At 37.3% G+C, this 23,971-nt stretch overlaps 2 protein-coding genes across 5 annotated transcripts; one reads left to right on the plus strand and one right to left on the minus strand.

Moving 5' to 3' along the window:
- The first annotated feature begins 466 nt into the window (after positions 1-466).
- Positions 467-9,342, plus strand: LOC134671803 (polynucleotide 5'-hydroxyl-kinase NOL9). Of its 2 annotated transcripts, none has more exons than XM_063529626.1 (6): positions 467-532; positions 690-2,297; positions 3,363-3,579; positions 5,783-6,265; positions 7,921-8,081; positions 8,944-9,342. In XM_063529626.1, exons 2-6 carry the CDS (start codon positions 692-694, stop codon positions 9,213-9,215), a joined length of 2,739 nt encoding a protein of 912 aa, XP_063385696.1. In that variant the 5' UTR covers positions 467-532; positions 690-691; the 3' UTR covers positions 9,216-9,342. The 2 variants fall into 2 exon arrangements, with proteins under 2 accessions (XP_063385696.1, XP_063385697.1); XM_063529627.1 differs by having other exon boundaries at positions 496-611.
- Positions 9,343-9,761: 419 nt separating this feature from the next.
- LOC134671806 (ras-like GTP-binding protein Rho1) lies at positions 9,762-11,270 on the minus strand. Of its 3 annotated transcripts, none has more exons than XM_063529632.1 (2): positions 11,151-11,270; positions 9,762-10,759 (listed from the first exon to the last, which is right to left on the minus strand). In XM_063529632.1, the coding sequence occupies exon 2, from the start codon at positions 10,752-10,754 to the stop codon at positions 10,176-10,178; it is 579 nt and encodes a 192-aa protein (XP_063385702.1). In that variant the 5' UTR covers positions 10,755-10,759; positions 11,151-11,270; the 3' UTR covers positions 9,762-10,175. The 3 variants fall into 3 exon arrangements, with proteins under 3 accessions (XP_063385702.1, XP_063385701.1, XP_063385699.1); XM_063529631.1 differs by lacking the exon at positions 11,151-11,270 and adding an exon at positions 10,967-11,081; XM_063529629.1 differs by lacking the exon at positions 11,151-11,270 and adding an exon at positions 10,887-11,051.
- Positions 11,271-23,971: the final 12,701 nt, after the last annotated feature.

Consider the following 23,971-nt stretch of genomic DNA (forward strand, 5'->3'; position numbering starts at 1 on the left):
GTGTCGATCTTATTTTGAGGCAGTATTGAAGACTTCTAAGAAAATAGAGGCTATTGACTGAAGGGCTCATTATTGTTAGAAACTTTTGCTTATGCTACCAGTACAAATGACACAATAAATCAAACTATTTACGCCTCTCTTTTTGTGGCGGGGGTTAATCAAAATCGCAGCCAAATGCTTTAGCCTACGCTAAAGTAATAACTAGTAATATGTAAGTAAAGTTGGTTAACTGTCGCCTATAACTTGCGCTACGTAAAATTCCTGAGTGTTTCTATCTTTAGCCAGCTCTCCACCCACCACACTTGTGCGCTTATCGCGGTTTCATGAGGGTGGAGAAAGTCAGTGCCATCTTTTAGCGGCTCTTCAAAGTTTGATATAGTTTCACGTTTACTCTACTTACCGGTAGATGTCGTTATATTATAGATAAACATGAGCGGGTTTAAGGTTGTCTCAAATAGTTTGAATGTTTATTGACAACGTCTTGTCAAAAATGTCATAATACCACCGACGGCGCTGACCGCGTTTATTTTAAGTTAGTAGAACTGATAAAGTACAATTTACGTTTTGTTGAAAATAATGTTCAATAAGAAGTGACCAAAGCTATTAGATTTGTAAGAGTAAAATCAAAGTATTTTCTATAAACATATGATGGTATTTGAACTATTATGCTTTAACTGATTGCATTGCAGGTATGGAGTTTTTCGAAAAAGCGCATGTTGTAAAACGGAATCACAACACAGACGACAATATGAAGAAACAGCTAAAGCAAATGCTTTACGGGTACAAACAAAACGATAATCGGCTCATTCGAGACGCGGCTAATGTGGAAAAGGAAGATGACTCCACATCTGTAAGTGGATTTTCCGACCTCGACTTAACCGCATCCAGCAGCGAGGGAAACAGCACACGGCAAAGGATTTCTTTTATAGGACCCGGAAGCGTAAGAGATACTGCAATTGTCAACTTAGAAGATTCTGTAGACGGTCAATCACATAAATCTTCAAATCTAGACAGTAGCTTTGAGGAGAATGTTAGTTTGCCAAAGACCAGTGATGTGTCTCTATCTGATATAAACGAGGACATCGAAAGTCTCTCTGAAGGTTCTATTTCTATTATTGAAGGCAATGAGAGTGATGATCATTTCTCAATGACTAGCACTTCAGTAGATTCGGCCTCAGATGTTGAGTCCAGCGCTAGTGAACCATTTGATCCCGATGGCAGCTTGGCCTCAAAAATATTTGAAAAGTTAAAACTGAGAGACAATCCTAAAGTTTCCAAAAAGGAGAGAAAAAGGAAACTAGGTCAAATACCAGAATCTGAGAATTATAGTCAAGAATCTATTCTGATGGAAAGTGACTCAAGTGTGGAGTTGCTTTCTGATAAAGGATTAGAGAGACATTCAGAAGACACTGTTGACTACTCAAATACTGCATCACCTTCATTTGTTTCTATAACTGCAGTAGACATGCCCCATCAAACCCTCAGCGATGTACTCGGAGACTACACATACCCAACCATCAGAAACTTGCCATCTGAAGCCCAGAATGTGTTTGCTACTAATAAGTCTGGTATATTCCCAACATTGGACGATGAGGATGTGAATGATGCAAATGATAGTTTACTCCCCGAGTTAGGAAGTGAGGTTGATGACCCAGAAGTCATGGACTTAGAGTCCAGTTCAGACATGCCAGTAGAGGAGAGCTCATTAGCTTATGATGATACCATACAATCAGAGGAAACATTCCAAAGAGAGACATCAACAGAGTCAGTTGACACCAACTATGTCAATCCTGTAAATATTTTCTATGGAAAAAAATGCTGCATACTAATCCTTAAGCATCCTACTGAAATATACATTCATGGAAAAGTTAAAGTCACATCATTGGGAGGTTTAGTAGAAATTGGTGGCTACACTCTGCAAGATAAGACTTACAGGGTTTACGCTCCAAATTACAACTGTGCTCAATACTTACGGACACTAGATCATGATAAGGGCTATTATGGGTTATTTGCAAAGCTGACAGGATCAGGTCTGTCCGTGGTGGCTGCTGAAGAAATTGTAACGACCCTCAGTCCCCATGACAGTGTTGTACAATTGCAACCATTGCATGATAGAGTAGCACAGTTTGTAGAGAACAGCTGCACTATTACAGATCTGTTTTCCAAGACCAATAAAAATGTTGATGGCTGCTTCAGAAAAGCATCAGACTTTTTGGGATGCTCACTGTACCTTATGAAACCTTGGAAGAGTTTTGAAGAGAATCCTTGTTGGAACCAAGCTTTGCAACATGGATATAGTAAGATTTTGTTTAATATTATCACTTAGAAATGCCATTATATTGTAAAAAATTCATTGTTTCTAAGAAGTTAAAAAAGAATAGAAAACATAGTGTTGTAAGAAGTTGTATTTGTACATTTTGTATTATTAGTATCTACAATACTAAATTAATACTCAACTAAGTATGTTTTTTCTGGTCGGCCCTCAGATAGATATATTGAGGCAATCAAACTGTCATTTTATAGTTCGTTTTTAGGATTCCGTACCCAAAGGGTAAAACGGGACCCTATTACTAAGGCTTCGCTGTCCGTCCGTCCGTCCGTCCTTCTGTCACCAGGCTGTATCTCACGAACCGTGATAGCTAGACAGTTGAAATTTTCACAGATGATGTATTTCTGTTGCCGCTATAACAACAAATACTAAAAACAGAATAAAATAAAGATTTAAATGGGGAAAAAAAAACTCCCATACAACAAACGCGATTTTTGACCAAAGTTAAGCAACGTCGGGAGTGGTCAGTACTAGGATGGGTGACTGTTTTTTATTTTTTTGTTTTTTTAATTATGGTACGGAACCCTTCGTGCGCGAGTCCGACTCGTTTAGGGTTCCGTACCTCAAAAGGAAAAACGGAACCCTTATTAGCATTAGAAATTAGGTAAACAATCTTGATGTGTCTTTTAATTGAAAACCACATTTTAAAAATAAGTTACGGCAAATATGTAACAATTATGAATCTAACTAATACAATCACTTACCTTCTTGCAAGTTCTTTCTAATGCGAAAAAAAACGAACCATAGTATGAAGGCTGTGTAGTGGAAACTCTTGTTAGCAAATGTATCTTCTTAATTTTATTACATATGAAATTACACCTTGCCCTATTACACTTTTACACGTTTGTACCTACAACCTACCACTTTTACACATTCATTGCCACCACTTGGTGTGTAGCACTTGCTACGGGTTAAGCTCGTAGCGCGTAGCCACATCTTCGCCGTATGTAGCGCGTAGTCGCTATGAACAGTACCCGACAATCGGGTTCTTGGCCCTGAATGTGTTAAAATATATCTTAGCAAACTCTTTCAGAGCACCAAAGCCGAGGAATCGTATGCGGCGGTAAAGGCTCAGGCAAGAGCTCGTTCCTCCGCTACTACGTGAACAAAATGTTGGCCCGCGGGCCCGCGCTGGTGCTGGACCTCGATCCTGGGCAGAGCGAGTTCACTCCGGCTGGCTCCGTTTCGGCTACTGTGGTGGAGGAACCGCTGCTTGGACCGGCTTTCACGCATTTGAAGACACCCGAAAGGTTAGTCGGTTATTTTTCTTATGGTATTTTTTCTATTTTATACTGGACTGGGTTTCTTAGTTACTGGACTTCATGTAGGACAGAGCAAGGAGTTTTCACGCTTATGTTAGGAGCTGTGCATATCCCACTTACAAAGGACCACAGGCTTTGTAACTCTACTTACCTTAAACGCAAACCTGCGTTAGGTTTGAATTTGAACTAAGGGTTGATAGATGGCGCGCGAACTCGTATGCGATTTTAGTTACATTGAGGACTATTGGTTACATCCAATTCAGCCGACAAATCAAATACCGCAATGTAATGAAACTCGCATGCGAGTTTTCGCACCGTCTAAATGAGCCTTAAAACTAAACTTTTGTTTAAAGTTTAAAAGTCGTATATCAAGAAGAAATACAACATTAACAATTTAACATACTGCTACAGAGGGTACAGTCAGCAAGTGGCCAAGCGGTTGATGTATTAATGATCTACACTTCTACAGTATTCTACACAACACACACTCTTATTCTCCAAACAATAAAGTTGTGTTCAGTTCAGGGTGCCGAGCCAACGAAACGCTAATGTCGCACGCACTTAGCCCCCCCCCCCCCCCCCACATCTAGCGTCTTTCGAGCGTCGGCGTCTACAACTCTATGGCCGCTGCTCGACGCAACTGCGCAGCGACGTCATTTTCCATAGCGCTGATCAGACGCCGACGCTCGAAAGACGCTCGATGTGGGGGGGGGGCCTTATATGGAAGAGTGATAGAAAGAGATTGCCGTTTCACGGGCAACGCGCATGTGATACACCTGGTGTTGCCACTGCCGGTTATGCTCTGGTTTCCTAGGATAGCGGTACCATCTCCCTACAAATACTACGACATCCATATTTAGCCGTATTATTTAGTATGGAGGCCGCTATATGACGGCACCGCTATCCTAGGAAAACCGTTCTTTACTCGCCACGGCGTTCAGTCACTCGGAAACGCCCTAACGGCTATTTTGGTTGTTCTTCTACTTGATTGAACATTTTCCTAATTTTATACGGAACCTGCGTAGGTTTTGCTTAACGTCACAGGTATTAGCCAGTCAACCGGCAGTACCTGTATTAAAATATCACACGAACATGTCGTACAACGTTGTTGTGCTGTCGTGATGATGTAGGCAGTCAGTTTGATCTGTATTCGTACCTATTTTCGTATCTTGTGATTAGTCATAGCAAAAGATTAGACTGAAGTAAATAATTCATCAAACCGCTGACTAAGATAGAATAATGATTAATGACATATGTAGTTTTACAAGTTTACCCAAAACTAATAAACATTCACGGCGTATTTCAAGATTTGCCACCATGGGTCGCTTATCTGTTTGCTCCTTTGCCTGTCTGCTTAGGATTAAAAGTAATCTATGTCCTAGTGAATCTGCCTATAGTTCGTTTTTTTTAGCATTAGAAATAAGGTAAACAATCTTGATGTGTCTTTTAATTGAAAAACGCATTTTAAAAATAAGTTACAGCAAATATGTAACAATTATGTATCTAATACGATCATTTATATTCTTCTGCTTTCGTAAGTAATAATTACTGATTTTTAAAAAGCGTTTTCATCTAAAAGACATGTCAAGATCGCTTACCTTCTTGCAAGTTCTTTCTAATGCTAAAAAAAACGAACTATAATAAACTAACTTACGGTCCTGAGTTCAAGTCTTGGAAAAGATAAATTATTATGCGTTTGACTTATATAGCCTTATAGCCAATTTAAGCTAACGCTATCTGCCTCCTATTTATTATTATGAAATGACCGGATATCGTAAAAATGGCCAATCCTATGATCCGGTTCTGATTAAGACACAAAAGCGTACTTGTTAATATAAAATATTGTCAGTTTTAAGAATTAAAAAAGCTGGAAATGTTGATATAATTATGTGGTCTAAGAACTAAGTACCTATTATTTGTACTTCCAAACAGCCACGGTTTACCGACTCTTCCCCTATTGAAGAGCGCCTATTCGATGTGATATTATTACATTTCTGCTTTGATTAATTTTACTTAACCAAGTAACCGCTGGATGCGGGTCGCTTCCAACCGATACGAATGGAGGTCCAAGGGGGAGGCCTATGTTCAGCAGTGGACGTCTTATGGCTGAGACGATGATGATGATGAAGTAAAGTAACGTAGATACTTGCTCAGTAAACCAACACGTTGTTTACAAACCATTTTGTTCCAGGATGTTGAACATCGGCATCATTAACACAATGGACAACCCGAGACGCTACGCGACCGCGGTGCAACAACTCATCGCCTACTGCCACGGCGAGCCCCGCTTCCACGACCTGCCATGGATCGTCAACACGATGGGCATGGTCAACGCCCTAGGCCTCCAGTTCATGGCCCTGATAACCATACTTCTACAACCCACATTCATTCTCCAAATCGACTCTAAAAACCCTAAAAAGAGATACGCACATCATCTTGATTCTGACACAGTCAAATCTCTGTATTACAAGTATCAGTATAACTATCTTTTCAAACCAATTAAGTTGCAGAATGAGTTGGATTATGCCTTGATAGTGTCAAACGCTGATAGTGTTAAGGGCAATTTCTCGCTGCCGCCTAAGGAGGAGAGATACCTAAACTTTTTGGCCTATTTTGGCAGTATGATGACTAATAACGCCACTGACGACTTCCTGCTGAGCGTTGTTCCGTATGAGTAAGTTGGTTTTAATTGTGATGTTAGGTACACACAGTTACAGTACCTGCAATAACATGCTACTCTTCGGCCGCAAAAAAATTGTGACACGCTCTTATGGCTCTACAAATAAGATCGTGTTAGATGTTTTTGCGGCCTACGTTGTGTAACATTATTGCAGGTGACTGTACTAGCTATATCTACACTCCCACTCGCTTGGGAAACTTTCTACATGCCAAATATCATCAAAATTGGTCCAGTAATTTCGCCGCGAAGAGTAACAGACGGATAGTTTCGCATTTACATAATTAGTTTGGTTGAACTACCTATTTAAAATACACTTGTTAAGTCACGTCTAAAAATATCGATACGGACAAAGTGCCAAAAATATGTATACACGATTTGCCCAAATGTATGTAAATCTTGAAATGAAAATCTTTATTATGTCATTCTCAACCAAAAGGGTACTGAATGTCGGTTGTCAATAAGGCGCTTTTTCCATAAAGCTTCAATTTAAAATCAACCTTATCAACAACCGACAAAGTGGTACCTTTTCGTTGAAAACGTCACATATTAAGGTGGTAAACATGTTTTTGTCACTTTGTTCGTAACGATATTGTTAGACGTGGCTGTACAACCCAGAATAACTTATGTGGACCCAGTCCAAGTTGTAAATATAACGACCCCTTGTATTCAAGAATCCATCAAGCCGTTAGGGCTGCGCAAGGTGCTTAAAAACAGGCATACTTACGCCTAAAACTCTTTTCTCCCATACATAAAACTGTCTTCATCGATCAGGTAAACATATTTAGCATTGTTTGTTCACATTTTTACGCTTACCGAACTCCATCGCTTTTATTGTCCTCACCATCACCACGCACACAGACTCGACATTAAAAACTATAGCCAACAAAAAGCTAACCTTGAAAACGTTTAGCAAAAACACGTAGTATGTACACAAACATCGTGCCCACCTCTTCCCGTTACTACCGAGTTCCCGGTACGAATGTGAATGGAGACCGTCTCGGCCGTGACTCATCGCGGACAACGCGATCCATCGCCCTTATCACTGTGCAGCTAATTCCATCGATGACATCATTTAATTGTAACATCCTATTATCCATATTCTTTATTGCACCAAAATACTTTAGTTAACAATTAACTAATGTAGGTTTTAGGCGGTTTTATCGCTTTAAAGCGATCTCTTTCTGACAACCTCTTGATGGATGAAATTAGTTCGTCATCATCATCATCTCAGCCATAAGACGTCCGCTGCTGAACATAGGCCTCGCCCTTACGTAATTAGTTCGTACTGACCCGTTTTTCTGTCTCACCCTATATTTTAGACGTAACCTCTGGCGCCATAAAAGCACTTTTGTTTGTTTTATTTTTGAATTTGTGGGAATGACCGGCTACTATTTATTTACTAAAGACTTGTTAGGGTTCCGTACCCAAGGGTAAAAATTAACGAGACCCTATTACTAAGACTGCACTGTCCATCTGTCACCAGGCTGTATATCATGAATCATGAACGGTTATAGCTAGTTGAAATTTTCACAGATGATGTATTTCTGTTACCAAATACCAAAAAGTACGGAACACTCGATGGGCGAGTCCGACTCGCACTTGTTTTAATTCTTTAAAGCGTAGGTTCAAAACTTAACAACTGTTTTCAGAGTGGACCTACGCAATTTGTACATCGCGTTGAATGTTAGAATCAACGAAGACAACATAGCGCGGGTGATCAACGGTAAAATAGTAGCGCTGTGCAAACACCAGGGAGATGGCGGCAAGATATACACGCTCAAAGACACTCCGCTACGGTGCTACGGACACGGTTTGTTTCTATACCTATTTATATCCTAGTGTCTGAAGGCCTACCGCGAACGTTCGACGTGTTGCCTCTCTGTTCCACTTGTAAATTCGTACGTAAGTGCGACGGAGGCAACACGTCGAACGTGGTTCGCGGTAGACCCTTTGCTCGTGTTTTTGTTTGCGTAGAACCAATTACGCCTTCATTGGAGTAAAAAGAAAGATCCCCGCAATTTGCGCATTTAGGCCCGGATTTAGAGACCAGGCCCTTGACTCTTTGATACAAAGAACCCTGAAAATTATTAGCGTATACAAATGCAAATGTTGGTATATGTGCATTTTTGGATACGATAAAATGGTTTAAGCAGATCCCATGTTTATTTCAAATCTAGGTAATTTAATATTTTACGATTACTTAGTCACACGTTTAACGAGAATTTTAAAGCCTCTGGAAATAGCTCCAACAAACATAATTTATCAATGAATTACTGAATCTGTAATGTTGGTGTTTCCTCATTGCAGTGACTCACGTAATGACAACACTTGGACTGAGTAATTTGCCTATGTGACGTCATAACAATTTGAGATGTAAAAATAAAATTATAGAGGGTTGCACGATCAAAAGTAACTAGGTCATGCGCCGCAGTTATGATGCGCGCGAACGAGTGCCAAAAACTTGTTCAAAATAATAACTGTTTATCAATGACCGGCGCAGATACATGTGCGATAAAGAATTCTAACTCAGCATTTTAACTATTGGCACGTAACCAATTCTAGTTGAAAATTTCCTTTCAGTAATGTTAAGTCATAAATAATTCCGTTATCAGATACATAGAGGCAATAAAGTGCAGATTAAAGATAAAGAGTAATAGTTGTATCACTCACAGGTCTAGTTCGCGGGATAGACTCGGAGAAGGGGCTGTGCTACGTGGTGACGCCGGCGGCGGCGGGGCGGCTGGGCGCGGACACGCTGCTGTACGCGGACTGGGCGCCGGAGCCGCGGGCGGGAGGCGGCGTGCCGGCGGGGACCGCGCTGCCGTACCGCGCGGCCGCGGCGGCGCTGCAGCGCCAGCTCATGTCGGCGCCCCGCCGCCGCTACAACCCGCTACAACTACTCAAAATGTCTAGGGTTCCTAAAGTGAAAGCTTCCGTTAGTTAATAAAAGTGTAATTGGAGTAGATCCAAAATATCGTCTTAAATTATAAAAGGAAGTCTAATTTTATGTTAATTCATGTATATTTGAAAGATAATTTTGTACTTACAATACTAATAAAACATAACATAGATTGATTGATTTTAACTTAAATATTTCCCCATCCTAAACACCTTGGATTTATAAATGCTGTATTAAATTTTTATAAAAGTCAAAAAGAGTCTAGAAAAGAATTGTTAAAACATGGGGTTCGTTTATTACTAATAAATTATATTAGCATGCAATGTAATCATACAGAAGTTAAGATTTCACACAAACAAATAGATTACAAAAAAACTGCCCTACACGAGAAGAATCAGATTGATTGGACGTCTCAGAGACGCATCAAAGAGCCAACCGCGACCCAAGTTCGACATGTTACTTCCCTGTCACACTTACGTATGAATTTACAGTGTGACAGAGAGGCAACACGTCGAACGTGGTTCGCGGTAAGCCCTCAGCTGACAGGCACTTGGCTGCGTCAGGGCGTCCGAGTCAAACAAACAAACATCCTACACATTATACATCACTATTTTATTGAAAAATTAAAATACAAAATATGAAACTAAACGAGTCTCATTGAGACGGGCGTGAGGAATAATCTATTCAGGAAGAAATGCTACTTGATTATATAACGACAGAATAGCACAAAAATTCCATGGGCCCATAGACAGGGGGGCCCACTTTCGTCCCCGACTACATTTGTTAAGGCATTTATGCTTAATCTTTATAGATAATCTATAAAATATACAAGTACCAATTGTGAAAGTGTAGCCACACGAATACTGAGTGGATGTGCGTGCAGCGGCGAGACTCGGCGCCGGCAGGCAGAGCCCGCGGCGCGGCTGCAGCCCGGTCGTTTCAAACGTAAGTGTTCAGGCAGTATGCGAACCATTCATAAATCAGAGTCTCCCAACAACGGCACAATTACAGCAGAGAACACCTAGTCTTCTTCTTCTTCTTAACCTGTAGCGCGGCGCGAGTAGCCGTCTCGAACACCTCGCGCACGCCTTCCTTGCTCTTGGCCGAGCACTCGAGGTAGGCGAACGCGTTGATCTTCTCGGCCATGGCGCGGCCCTCCTGCGGCTTCACGGGCTCCTGTTTCATCTTGCGAAGCTCGTTGATCGTGGCCGGGTCGTTGCGCAAATCCTTCTTGTTGCCCACCAGGATGATGGGCACATTGGGACAGAAGTGCTTCACCTCGGGCGTCCACTTCTCGGGGATGTTCTCGAGCGAGTCGGGCGAGTCCACCGAGAAGCACATGAGGATCACGTCAGTGTCGGGGTAGGACAGCGGCCGCAGCCGGTCGTAGTCCTCCTGCCCGGCCGTATCCCACAGCGCCAGCTCCACTTGTTTGCCGTCAACCTCGATGTCGGCGACGTAGTTTTCGAACACGGTAGGCACGTACACTTCCGGGAACTGGTCCTTGCTGAACACGATCAGCAGGCATGTTTTACCGCAAGCACCGTCACCTACGATCACTAATTTTTTGCGTATCGCAGCCATCGGTCCTGTAAAACAATGCAACGCAAATAATTACAAGTGAGCGTCAACGCCTTTCGTGACTTATAAATATGGCCGCCGTATAGGATTATGGGTAGGGAGTAGTCAGACAAGCCCTCAATTGTGAATAAGCACCTGAACTAGCGGAAGAAGAACAGCACCACCACATAGTACCCTCACATGCGAGGGTGGTTATTTATTTTATTTGTAGATACCTGAAGATTCTGGCTAATTTCTGCAGAATATTGGCTTATCGACACTACTAATCGTCTTTGCTCATCACAAGCACTTTCGTTCGTGCAATGAGTGTTGCGATATGTAAAAATGAACGAGTTTAATTTAGACCTTAATTATTTAAACAAATATTGACAAAGTAATAGTAAATAACAAAAAACCGACCTTAAATGTCTACTCCAACGAATAACTAGTGAATGATACAGTTTTATTCCAAGAAAATAATTCTCTCTTTATTTTTTCCTATGACATAAGCGCGCTGAGTTGCCATAATGATATTTAAATTGATGACCGCACCATTTGACATTTTGTTTTATTTTTAAATTCCGTTGTACGCAGATATCAATACAATTATAGAAAGACAGTTTCACACGATCCAGCACTCATTCAGATTTACTTTTAATATACATGTATAGATTGTCAAGCAAATATTGACAGTAGAAAAAGGCGGCAATAATGTAGGCGCGAAGGGTTATCGTCCCATACGCCTTTTTCTACTGACATGATTTGTTGACCAAGTATATTTGTAATGAAAGGAAAAAAAAATCGATAAAAGTCTTGGAATTTCAAGGAGTCGTGGAAATCAAGAATATATAGATGGTTAAGCAAATATTGTCAGTAGAAAAAGGCGCGAAATTCAAATTTTCTATGAGACGATATCCCTTAGCGCCTACATTTTTCAAATTTGCCGCCTTGTCTACTGACAAGATCTGCTTGACCAACTTTACTTACTATTCTCTTTGGGAGGAGCACACTGATTTTCCAGCAGTGGGACACTGTAACAGGCTACCTATTTTAAAAAAAGGAGATTTTTCGGAAACCCCCTAAATTACAATAACAATTTTTATTTGTAAGCCTTAGTTGTATGTTTTTTGTCATGTATGTAGAACTTTTAATAACATTATACCTTTGAAATTAACTCGGCACCATAAATTACAAAGTCGTTTCATGTACTTTCCAATTTTCTTTATCAACGCGAGACGAGAAGTAAAATAATATAAAGTTTGATTAACAGGTATAAATAAATTATTAAACTGTCATTACATGTTATTGGATATTTTCTGGATTCAAATGCTTTTTTCCAGTTTTTTAGGGTTCCGTACCCAAAGGGTAAAACGGGACCCTATTACTAAGACTCCGCTGTCCGTCCGTCCGTCTGTCACCAGGCTGTATCTCACGAACCACGATAAATAGACAGTTGAAATTTTCACAGATGTATTTCTGTTGCCGCTATAACAAATACTAAAAAGTACGGAACCCTCGGTGGGCGAGTCCGACTCGCACTTGTCCGGTTTTTATAAAGATCTATCATCAGTACCTATTTTTTGAATTAGATATAGTAACAGCACCAGTCATGGGACATTTAAGAGGAAATTTGGAGTATTTATGATATTTCCCGTATACATGTAAATGGTCTACCGCTTAGCGTGTTAAAAGATGAAAGTCCTATCCGTCTTTCATGTTTTAGGCGTGTTGTATCAAAGATACAGCAATTAGTTTCCACATATTTAACAAATTAAAACTATGCTTTTTTTCTCCAGTCATGGACACCAAATCTCCAATAATGGGCCCCCGGTAATGGACGTGGATCCAGTAATGGGCCCCCTATAATGGACATTGCTCTATCAGTATAAAATATTGAAATGGGGAATAAGTTACGGCAAAAAAATCAATTTTGGTATAAGCTTTTATCTCTGAATGTATTTTTCTTTTCACAGCCAATTATTATTGTATTAGATCCATCGAGACAATTCTAATATAAACAAACACAATTAGTTAGGGTTTATTTCAATAAAGTTCCCATGGCCACCTCCTGTCTCCATCATCAGATTAGGTCCATGTTATCATAATATTGCACTAGCTGTTGCCCGCGACTTCGTCCGCGTGGAATCTTATCTTCAACATTTTACATCTTTAGTACCTATAATTTTCATATCCAAGCAATGTTGAAATTAAGTACTTTTCTTTTTTAGCAAGTTGTATGAAGTTTTAAGTCAAGTGGATTTTGATGTTGGTTGCTGAAATTACTTTTTTTGTATTCTCATAATAGGTACCTATGCCCTTATACAAAGATTCAAATTCGGCACTCACAAAATATCTGATCTCCATACAAACTTTCAACCCCTTTCTCACCACCTTTTTCAAAAACGCTGATATTAGTTTTCTTGCATTTTAATTTAAAACATTTTTACAAAGTTTCAAGTTCCTTGCTTAAGGTGGTTCTCCTTGCTCGATTTTCATACAACTTTCTTGGCACCCTAGCTCCTATTATATAGGGTTTCTTCACTTGTATATGTAATGTTTGGGTAGTATATATATTTCTGTCTTCGCAGAACGTAAAAAAATACTAGATTTTGATTAAAATTATTAAGAAAAAAGCCTTTGAATATTGGTAAAATTTTGCCTCATTGCTTGTTTGTGTGAGTGATGCTTATAGTATCGGTGTAATTCTAACATGGCGACTTCATTTGACAAGCAATCATTTTTAATTTGTCAAAGCTGTAACAGATGGCACTTTAAAACCGCAACACAGATTACCTGTGTATTTTGTTTTATTTTCACTCAATAGAGGGAGGTATATTTAATGCACAAAGCATGTTACGAGTATACCTACTCATTTAAGAATCTCCTTTCTGATATAATTTCATTCCCAGATTTAATATAACTTAATAATTATTATGATTATTACACAATAAAATACATTTACATATTTATAGAAAGGTCAGTCCAAACAATCATTCGCGTTTACAGTCGTCCACCGAAAACCCTTGTGAATTCTGCTTTCGTTTCGGTAGAAATATAAATGTTCTCTGGAAAAGCCTATATTTATTGTAACAATGATTTTTAAACTAAAATACCTGGCTATATTTTTCTCAAAAATATATAGGTACCTATGTGGAGAAAAATGTCATCTTCTTGTAAATAAACAAGATTCTATAATATCTTCTGCTTGTGCATAACAATAACATTAGTAGATGATATTTTTAGGGTTCCGTACCCAAAGGGTAAAACGGGACCCTATTACTAAGGCTTCGCTGTCCGTCCGTCTGTCCGTCTGTCTGTCACCAGGCTGTATCTCACGAACCGTGATAGCTAGACAGTTGAAATTTTCACAGATGATGTATTTCTGTTGCCACTATAACAACAAATACTAAAAACAGAATAAAATAAAGATTTAAATGGGGCTCCCATACAACAAACGTGATTTATGACCAAAGTTAAGCAACGTCGGGAGTGGTCAGTACTTGGATGGGTGACCGTTTTTTTTTTGCTTTTTTTTTGTTTTTTTTTGCATTATGGTACGGAACCCTTCGTGCGCGAGTCCGACTCGCACTTGCCTGGTTTTTTTTCCAAAAATGCTGCTTTTCACCCGAGTTAAAACACTCTACTTTTCATTTCGCATACGAGGAAAGTAAAACGCATGTGTTTTTTTAAATACATTTTTATAGTAGGTATTTTTGAGAGTAGGTATTTTCAATTAACAATTTGGCCAAAAGTATCGTTATTTATGGAATGGGGAGTCAAATATCAGAATGGAAATTGTATAACAAATCCATTTATACCCAAATTTCAATTGCTTATTGTAAAAAGAATAATAAAATCGTACTTGGAATTGGAACCTAAACTGCTCTAGTGCAGTAACGTATCATTTCTTGCACACCTTTTACAACAACAATGACCCTCTTTCATATATTCGGCCAAATTGTGCTTTTTGAAAAACTAATTACAAGCCTTTTATGAATGTAGAATGATACCTTAGGGTATGGTGCTTTACGCACACTAGCGTCCCTTCCCCTCCCCCTGACGCAACCCCCCCTTTTTGCATGAAATATGTCCCGGTTCACAGTTTTTTACATTTTTTGAGGAAAGTATATATTTTAGGAAAAAAGTGTCAATGAAAGAAATAATCCTTAATAAATTCTTAATAAAAAAGGTCATATTCATTTTTTTTATATGATGCACCTAATTCATGTATTAGCTTGTCAAAATTCGAAATAACATAGTTTTTACTTAGGGTTCGAAACTCATTTATTATACACGGTGTAACATGAGGAAACCGAATAATTTTAACAGCGTATTCCTGATCACGTTTAGAGACAAAAATGTCCTATAAACTTTTTGAAATTCGCCTAGTTTCAGAGTTAACACCAATTAAAAAAAAAACATGTTTCTCTTGTTACATAGTTCAAAACGCCTTTTTGATGGCGATGTTGCTACTATGGGATTTAGTCTAAATATCCTTATTGATATGTCAAAAAGTGACAAGTAACACTTTGAAAAAACTAAGTTTTACGAAAAAAAACCATTTTAAGTGACAAGTTTACCAATAGCATTTAATTTTTATGTACAAATTCATTCATAAAATTAAAAAAAAAAACCAAACAAAATTTTTTTTTTGGCGAAATTAACCTAAACACATATTACATCTTTTCCTTTTTTGACCTCATGTATACATTTTACGATAAAAGTGTCAATGAAAGAAATAGTTCCTTATTAAATTCTTAGTAAAAAAGGTTATATTCATTTTATAACACTTATTATACAAGGTGTCCTCAAGAAATGCGAAAGATTTTATTTCTGAGGTCAAAAGAAGGAAAAAATGTATGTATGAGTTTAGGTCAATTTCGCCGAAAACAATTTTTTTTATTGTTTTTAGGGTTCCGTACCTCAAAAGGAAAAAACGGAACCCTTATAGGATCACTCGTGCGTCTGTCTGTCTGTCCGTCTGTCACAGCCGATTTTCTCCGGAACTACTGGACCAATCAAGTTGAAATCTGATACACATATGTAAGTTTGTAAACAAATGAATTTTAAACATGGGGGCCACTTTTGGGGGGTAAATGAAAAAATTCAAAAATAAAAATTTTCAAACTATATCATGTTACATATCAAATGAAAGAGCTTATTGTAAGGATCTCAAATATATATTTTTTATAATTTTTGAATAAACAGTTTAGAAGTTATTCAAGAAAATAGGCAAAAATGACTTTCCCCCCCCGCTTTATCTCCGAAACTACAAGGTTTAAAATTTTGAAAAAATACATAAAATAGGTCTATACCTATAGATGACAGGAAAACCTATTAGAAATGTACAGTCAAGCGTGAGTCGGACTTAATTACAGTTTTTGATCCGACTCCTACGGATTTTTTAAAGATTTCACTCACGTTTCGCATAAATAATGTTTAGTTTTAAGTTTATAAAATACATATGTATGTTAGTCTGTAAGGTATTTGTAATATGGGCCTTGTTCCCTGAATTAAATATCTAAATAAATAAATAAAAAATAAAAAAATACATTGTTAAAAATTGTGTAATATACGGAACCCTTGGAACGCGAGTCCGACTCGCACTTGGCCGCTTTTTTTTAATTTTTTGAATATATATATTATATATGTATGTACATAAAAAGTAAATGTTATTGGTAAACTTGTCAGTTAACATGGATTTTTACTTTTTTTTCGTAAAACATAGTTTTTGCAACGTGTTACTTAATTGTCACTTTTTGACATATCAATAGGGATATTTAGACTAAATCCAAACAACAACATCGCCATCAAAAAGGCGTTTTGAACTATGTAACAATAGAAACTTGTTTTTTTTTTAAATTGGTATTAACTCTGAAACTAGCCGCATTTCAAAAAAGTTTATAGGACATTTTTGTATCTAAATATGATCAGGAATACGCTGTCAAAATTATTCGGGTTCCTCGTGTTACACTGTGTATAATAAATGAGTTTCGAATCCTAAGTAAAAACTATGTTATTTCGAATTTTGACAAGCTAATACATGAATTAGGTGCATCATATAAAAAAATGAATAAGACCTTTTTTATTAAGAATTTATTAAGGATTATTTCTTTCATTGACACTTTTTTCCTAAAATATATACTTTCCTCAAAAAATGTAAAAAACTGTGAACCGGGACATATTTCATGCAAAAAGGGGGGGTTGCGTCAGGGGGAGGGGAAGGGACGCTAGTGTGCGTAAAGCACCATACCCTAAGGTATCATACTACATTCATAAAAGGCTGGCTATAATTAGTTTGTCTTCCCCATACATTAGAACACAATTTAACCGAATCATATTTCTTGTTCTTGTCTCTCGATAATTTAATCAATTTGCAACATAAGTAGAAGAATCCTCATATATCCATAAATATCAAAATATAAAAGGACATACATTTTCAGAAGATTTCCCCGCGTGCGACGTTGCCAAATGGTTTAAAGTACAACATGCTCGCAACGTTGGATGTCAATAAGTCGACAATGAAAAATTATATTTCAAATCAATTCAAACTTGATATTTTTGACAGTAATGGGTTACTTAAATAAGAAGGCATTTTTCGCCCGGGTCTACTATGGTCAAATGGTCTAGTGGCTTTTAGCTATTGAGTATAAGTCTAACAAGTTGAACAGCATGACAGGGTTCAAACCACGAACAAAGACTCATTTCTTTTTGTATTTATTTTATTTCATCTTTTTGGTAATTTTATATGCCTTATTTTAAAAGTTATTTTAAGTAAATGTGTTGTATTTGATTATTTCATGTAGGTATATCATTTCAATAAAATTTTGGAAACTTTTATTTTATACCTGGTCAAGCAAATCTTGTCAGTAAAAAAAGGCGCGAAATCCAAATGTTCTATTTTTTTGCAGATGACGTCTCTCTCCTTTTTGATTTTAAAAATAATGAAAATTTTAATTTAAAACTGACACAAACCTTAAATCATATCAATCTGTGGATGCGCGACCATAATCTAGCAATAAATTCAAACAAAACCAAATTGATTCAATTTTATCCTTACCAAAGAACTCCATTACAATTAAAATTATCGCTTAATAACACAGAAATTGAAGAAGTAGATAATTTCAAACTCTTAGGTATTACTCTCGATAACCATATGAACTGGAAAACACATATATTAAACACTAAAACCAAGATATCACAGTTTTTGTATGGACTCTTTACGCTTCGCAAAACCACTAACTTCAGTACTGCACTAGCCGCTTACTATGCCTTCGCTAATTCATGGTTCAGATATGGAATTTTAACATGGGGAAACAGCACAGATGTGCATGACTTGTTTGTCATGCAAAAAAAATGCGTTCGTGTGCTAGTCGGAATCCGAAATTGGGATAGCTGCAAACCTTATTTCATCAAACACGGCATACTCACTCTTCCATGCCTTTACATCTTAGAGTTATGTATATATGTAAGAAAAAACATACATTTGTTCAAAGAGATACAGAATAAAAGACAAAAATACAAACTTGAATTACCCCAGCCAAACTTAGAAATATACCGCAAAAGCCCTCATTATGCGGCAGTAAAATATTATAATCACCTCCCAAATTATTTAAAATCAGTGGAAAGTGACACTTCGTATACAAAGAAGTTGAAATCGTTCCTTGCTGAAAAAGCATATTATTCAGTAACCGATTTTCTCACTGACAGTTTTGTTAAATAAGTTAGTTTATAGTAAATAAGTTTTGATCTCCTAAACTTATAAAGCTAGTTTGTAGTATTTTTTCTTAATATGTACCTACTTATATTAAGGAAATGTTTGCCATACCCTATTAGGGTCCATGAGATACTATTATTTTGTAACAACTTGTTTTTTACCATGGTGCAATAAACGATATTCTATTCTATTCTATTCTATTCTATGAACGATATCCCTTCGCGCCTACATTTTTCAAATTTGCCGCCTTTTTCTACTGACAAGATCTGCTTGACCAGCTATACTTCGTCGATAGTTGACTTCTTATGTACCTATTCTGCGATCCTAATTAGCCTCATGCATGCCTTTTTTTAAATTATTTTAATCATTATTTATATCCTTTGAAAACCGGAAAATAAAAATACTTTTATATATCTTCCCATAATATTATTAAAAAATAATCAAATTACTGAAAATGTTTTACTCACGTAAGTTTAGTTTCGAAGAATAACATACGCTTTAAATAATTCAAAAGAGAATGTTAAAATTATAAAATAAAAAAAAATTGGCATTGTCGGGGTTTGAACCATGTATCTTAGCTACAATCTGATTTTTTTTCAAAATAGAGGCTACGGGTGCCACGAGCACATGACAGTTGATGGTCGAAAACATTAGTTGCTTCTGAATGCCTTGTAATTCTTAATCGTTGCTCAAACAAGAATTTATTATTTAATTTCCAATCTTTTTTCAACAATAAACATTTCATCCGCTGCGCCCTCTAGGTTACTTTACTGTAACATTACGAATCTGCTGACATTTGACACTGACTTTAAGGTGACTTTAAGTACGTAAGTGTGCGTGAATGCAAGAAATTGCAATATTTTGCAGTTGGATTCCGGTAATAACGAAATGAGACAATGTTGAGTTGAACATGTCTCGATTTGGATGTAGTATTTTTTATAGTTTTCGCACATATCAACACATCTTATGAAACTTTGTATTTTGGGAGAAATAGTGAAAATCCACAATTCGTGCACAGTGACGCCATCTTTTGGCTGATAATCGGCATCCCATCCCTAGACATCCACCTTAAAATAAAATTTGCACCCGCAGACGAACTTTCATCCCCTTTTTACCCCCCTCAGGGTTTGAAATTCCAAAAACGTTGAAATTACTTTTTTTTTGTAATCGGCTATTATGCCTTTCTAAGAAGTTTGAAAACCATTTGTAATGGATTCAAATTTTCAACCCCTTTTTAACCATGTTAGGGGATGAAATTTACAAAACGCTGAAATTACTTTTCCTGTCTTCTAATAATATCCCTAAATACAAAGATTCAAGTCCCACACTCGAAAAAATTTTTGATATCCATACAAACTTTCAACCCCTTTTTCACCACCTTAGGGGATGAATTTTCAAAAACGCTGAAATTAGTTTTCTTGTTTTTAATAATATATCTTTTGACGAAGTTTCAAATTCCTAGCTCAAAAGAAAACTTTAACCCCATACAAACTTTCATCCCCTTTTTAACCCTGTTAGGGGATGAATTTTACAAAACGCTGAAATTACTTTTATAGTCTTCTAATAATATCCCCAAATACAAAGATTCAAGTCCCGCGCTCGAAAAATTTTTTGATATCCATACAAATTTTCAACCCCTTTTTCACCACCTTGAGGGATGAATTTGAGAGACCTGCAGACCCTGGATGGGCCGGCAGATCTAACAACTTACGTAGGAGCTTTGTAGAAGTTGCAGGAAAGGCGCGTGGACCGCTCACCACAAATGAAACCTCGGAGCTTCTTCTATTTCTTTTATTAAAAAGAGTCGAAGAAAGATTTTTACATTGTACGGCACAGACGAACACAATTAATTAAATTACGAAACACTAACTACATTTTAATCAGGTTATTTGGACAGAGCGATACATAGATATCTTGACGGAGGCCATGACGGGAAGGAAAAAGGGAAGATGTCAAAGACCATAGACTTATATATAGGTTCTGAGCATAGACAAATAGGAGTGAGTTTAAGTAGCTAACATGTACTAATATGGATGGTTTAGGGAGATTATATATTTTAACAGAATTTTCTAAAACGCTGAAATTAGTTTTCTTGTTTTTGAATTTGATACGTTTTTACAAAGTTTCAAGTTCCTAGCTTAAAATAAAATTTGCACCCGAAGACGAACTTTCATCCCCTTTTTAACCCCCTTAGGGGTTGAATTTCCAAAAACGTTGCAATCACTTTTTTTTCTTATCGGCTATTATGCCTTTCTACGAAGTTTCAAAGCATTTGTAATGGATTAAAATTTTCAACCCCTTTTTAACCCTGTTAGGGGATGAATTTTACAAAACGCTGAAATTACTTTTCCTGTCTTCTAATAATATCCCTAAATACAAAGATTCAAGTCCACCACTCGGAAATTTTTTTGATATCCATACAAACTTTCAACCCCTTTTTCACCACCTCAGGGGATGAATTTTCAAAAACGCTGAAATTAGTTTTCTTGTATTTTAATAATATATCTTTTTACGACGTTTCAAATTCCTAGCTTAAAAGAAAACTTTAACCCCATACTAACTTTCATCCCCTTTTTAACCCCCTTAGGGGTTGAATTTCTCAAAATCGCTTCTTATCTCTTGTACACTTTATAAATGCAATCTGGTGTGCAAATTTCAACTTTCTGGCTTTTGTAGTTTCGGCTCTGCGTTGATGAATCAGTCAGTCAGTCAGTCAGTCAGGACACTTGCATTTATATACAGGGTGGAAAGGCACGACGATCCTTTCCGCAAAAGGGGGATTGTTTAGCCTAAGCTCTATATTTTCTCCATAGAAACTATGTTAATATGGGCAACCGTTTCTAAATTATGGCCTTTTAAACATCCATGCAAAAAACTACTTTGTTCTAACCCTAACAGGTGACAGGGTCAATGAACTTACTTGTAAACAATCAGTATACGACAGGAAATTATGCTTATTTGTTGCCATCTAACCATTCTTAGGTCTGCTTACAACACGGTAAGAATCGTTGCAAGATTTTCGCTTTCTTAGTGGTTCCACTTGTTCAATACTTGAATGAAGTAGTTATGTTATTCCTTAATATTAATAATACTAACCACAACATTATTTACAACGACTGTTCAAATTGTGACATTGACAACCACTCAAAAGTACGCAATCGTCTTATAAATATCTCTGGTTTCCTTGACTGATAAAAAAGGTTTTAGTTTCTTAACACGTTTCACAAAATTATTTTCGATTAATTGGAAACTATCTAAAATAATAAAAATTACAAGTAGATTGTGTTTGACGCACCAAATGAAGTTGCAAAAATGAAATACTAAGAATAAATCAAGAATAAATACGTCTTAAATACCTAACTAACAAACCTTCTTGCGTGGTAGGAAATAGACAAGACGTCTGATATTTGAAATTAAATTGTCATTGAACTTTACTTATCTAATGTCATTTTCTTATGTGTAATGTTAAGTAGATGCTCGTGGTTATTTAAATTTGTGGGGCTGTGTAAAAGATATGGTGTACCAAACGGAATGTTAAACTGCGGATGAAATGAAACATTAAAGGCTAATTGCTGCTTTTGACAATCTGCAGAGGAAAAATGACGAAGAGCATAGTACACTATCGCATGGGCAATGTGCGCGGGCTCGGGAGCCGGCTGCGGCGTACACGGCGGTTATAAGACACGGAGGTACATTTGAACACCGTATGTGAAGATAAGATAGTGTTAAATATTTGCAAAAAGTAATTATCTAAGAAAGTAATAAAATTGTTTGTAATATTTTTGCATTCATTTGATTTATTTGTCATTTATGCGTCATTCATACATCATTGCGATTCTGTCAACGATCGGAAAAAAGCGTAAAGTCCCGAGCTTTCCCGACGGAGATCCTTAATCTAGCCGTCATGTGCACATGTTATAGGGTTATCACCACAGTTAAAAAGTAGAAAATTTTGTATTTTTATTTTTAACTCAATTAACGATTCTTACCATTACCAATCTGCTCTGTATCACTTAAACGACCTAATACTTCCGGGAAGGATCGTCGTGCCTTTCCACCCTGTATATAGATAGATTATCATCTGATTTGCATACTTAATTACGTACTTACACAAAATTCAACTGAATCGGAAATCGAAAAGTGGCTCAAATTCAGCTACCAAGATTTGACCCACACTAACTAACAGGGCAAGTTAAATAAAAGTTTGGAAAAACGATATTCATTTATCCGAAGTCCGAGAATACCTCCTGATTGACATATTTCGTAACTACATTTTACTTCTGTATTGTTTAAACATGAAATTATGGCATGGCAAGCATCATTCTGTCAATTGTCCCATCATAGGAGGTACGCAGTTTTACAGCTCCTATAATGGGATTGGGCCAAATACCACTATTTTTTTACATCTGTGGAGTCACAATATAGTGTGTTGTATACTTCGAGCAACACGGAAGGGAGGCGGCATTCGCACTATTTCCCCTCTGCCGAGGTACAAGATTAGCGCGTCAATATAATCTACCGCGGGTAATAAAACTAGTTGCACTTGGATTTTTCACTAGACCGAGTCCAGACGCGCGCGTGAACACTGCTGCACAAAAATGCCTGTTTGCTCGGTTTTTTGTTATAAAAAGAGGTCGGGGACGTCAAATTTACAAAAAGAAAGTGTTACATTTCACATGTAATATTTTTTTTACATATCATACGTTTAATTACATTTAAATACAATTATTATATTTTAGTCTCAAGTAATTGTTGGATTTATCGATTTTGCTCGCTCAGTACAAATTGCGGATCGGTCGAGCGACAAATCCGACTTCTCATCTCTCAGAATACAATGACATACTTCAACGGAAATGTGTTAGTGTGCGTGTTGTGACACTAGTCACTCGTCCGTACACAAAAAGAGATCGAGGTTTGCAAGATTTGTCTTTGACGTGTGTCATTTTGTATGTATTTGTGTCGTCATTACAGAGGGCCTACCGCGAACCACGTTCGACGTGTTGCCTCCCTGTCACACTTACGTATGAATTTACAAGTGCCATAGAGAGGCAACACGTCGAACGTGGTTCGCGGTAGGGCCTCTGATTGGATTTTGTATGTAAGTGTGTGAGAAGTGCCACTGTGTGCACCTTCCCCCCGCGAAAAATGGCAGAAAGATTTGTACGGTGAGATATCGCTTGGGCCCCTCCCTTCTGACGTGTCGGAAGCCGGTGTTGCTCGAAGGTTGTATACCTTATCTCATGATAAATGCAATTAACAAAACACATTCTAGTTTTCATCAAGTATTAATTAATTGAAATTTAATAAATTAACTCACCTCTCTTAGCGAAGTTGTTAAGAATTCGTAGTGGTATTTTTTTTCAGTGACACGACAACTTTTGGGTTGACGCCAATTTCTTAAAAAGCAACCAAATTTAATGAAACTTCAAACTGAAACACCTCTAGGACTCTTATTTATGATAATATACAGCCAGTGTTTATAAACTACTTTTAGATACTTATTTTAGAGGAATTATGTTTTTTT

This window comes from Cydia fagiglandana, chromosome 16 (genome assembly GCF_963556715.1).
Source record: "Cydia fagiglandana chromosome 16, ilCydFagi1.1, whole genome shotgun sequence".
In the NCBI taxonomy this organism is placed as follows: Eukaryota; Metazoa; Arthropoda; class Insecta; order Lepidoptera; family Tortricidae; genus Cydia; species Cydia fagiglandana.

What these genes read in the sequence shown, in the direction of transcription:
- LOC134671806 (XM_063529629.1), bottom strand. Translation starts at nt 10,920, where the DNA reads ATGTGGTGGTGCTGTTCTTCTTCCGCTAGTTCAG. An exon ending in TTCTTCTTCCGCTAGTTCAG is followed by an intron (nt 10,760 to 10,886) that starts GTGCTTATTCAC and finishes ATTGTTTTACAG; the next exon opens with GACCGATGGCTGCGATACGC.
- LOC134671803 (XM_063529626.1), top strand. Translation starts at nt 692, where the DNA reads ATGGAGTTTTTCGAAAAAGCGCATGTTGTAAAACGGAATCACAACACA. An exon ending in AGCTTTGCAACATGGATATA is followed by an intron (nt 2,298 to 3,362) that starts GTAAGATTTTGT and finishes AAACTCTTTCAG; the next exon opens with AGCACCAAAGCCGAGGAATC. An exon ending in CATTTGAAGACACCCGAAAG is followed by an intron (nt 3,580 to 5,782) that starts GTTAGTCGGTTA and finishes ATTTTGTTCCAG; the next exon opens with GATGTTGAACATCGGCATCA.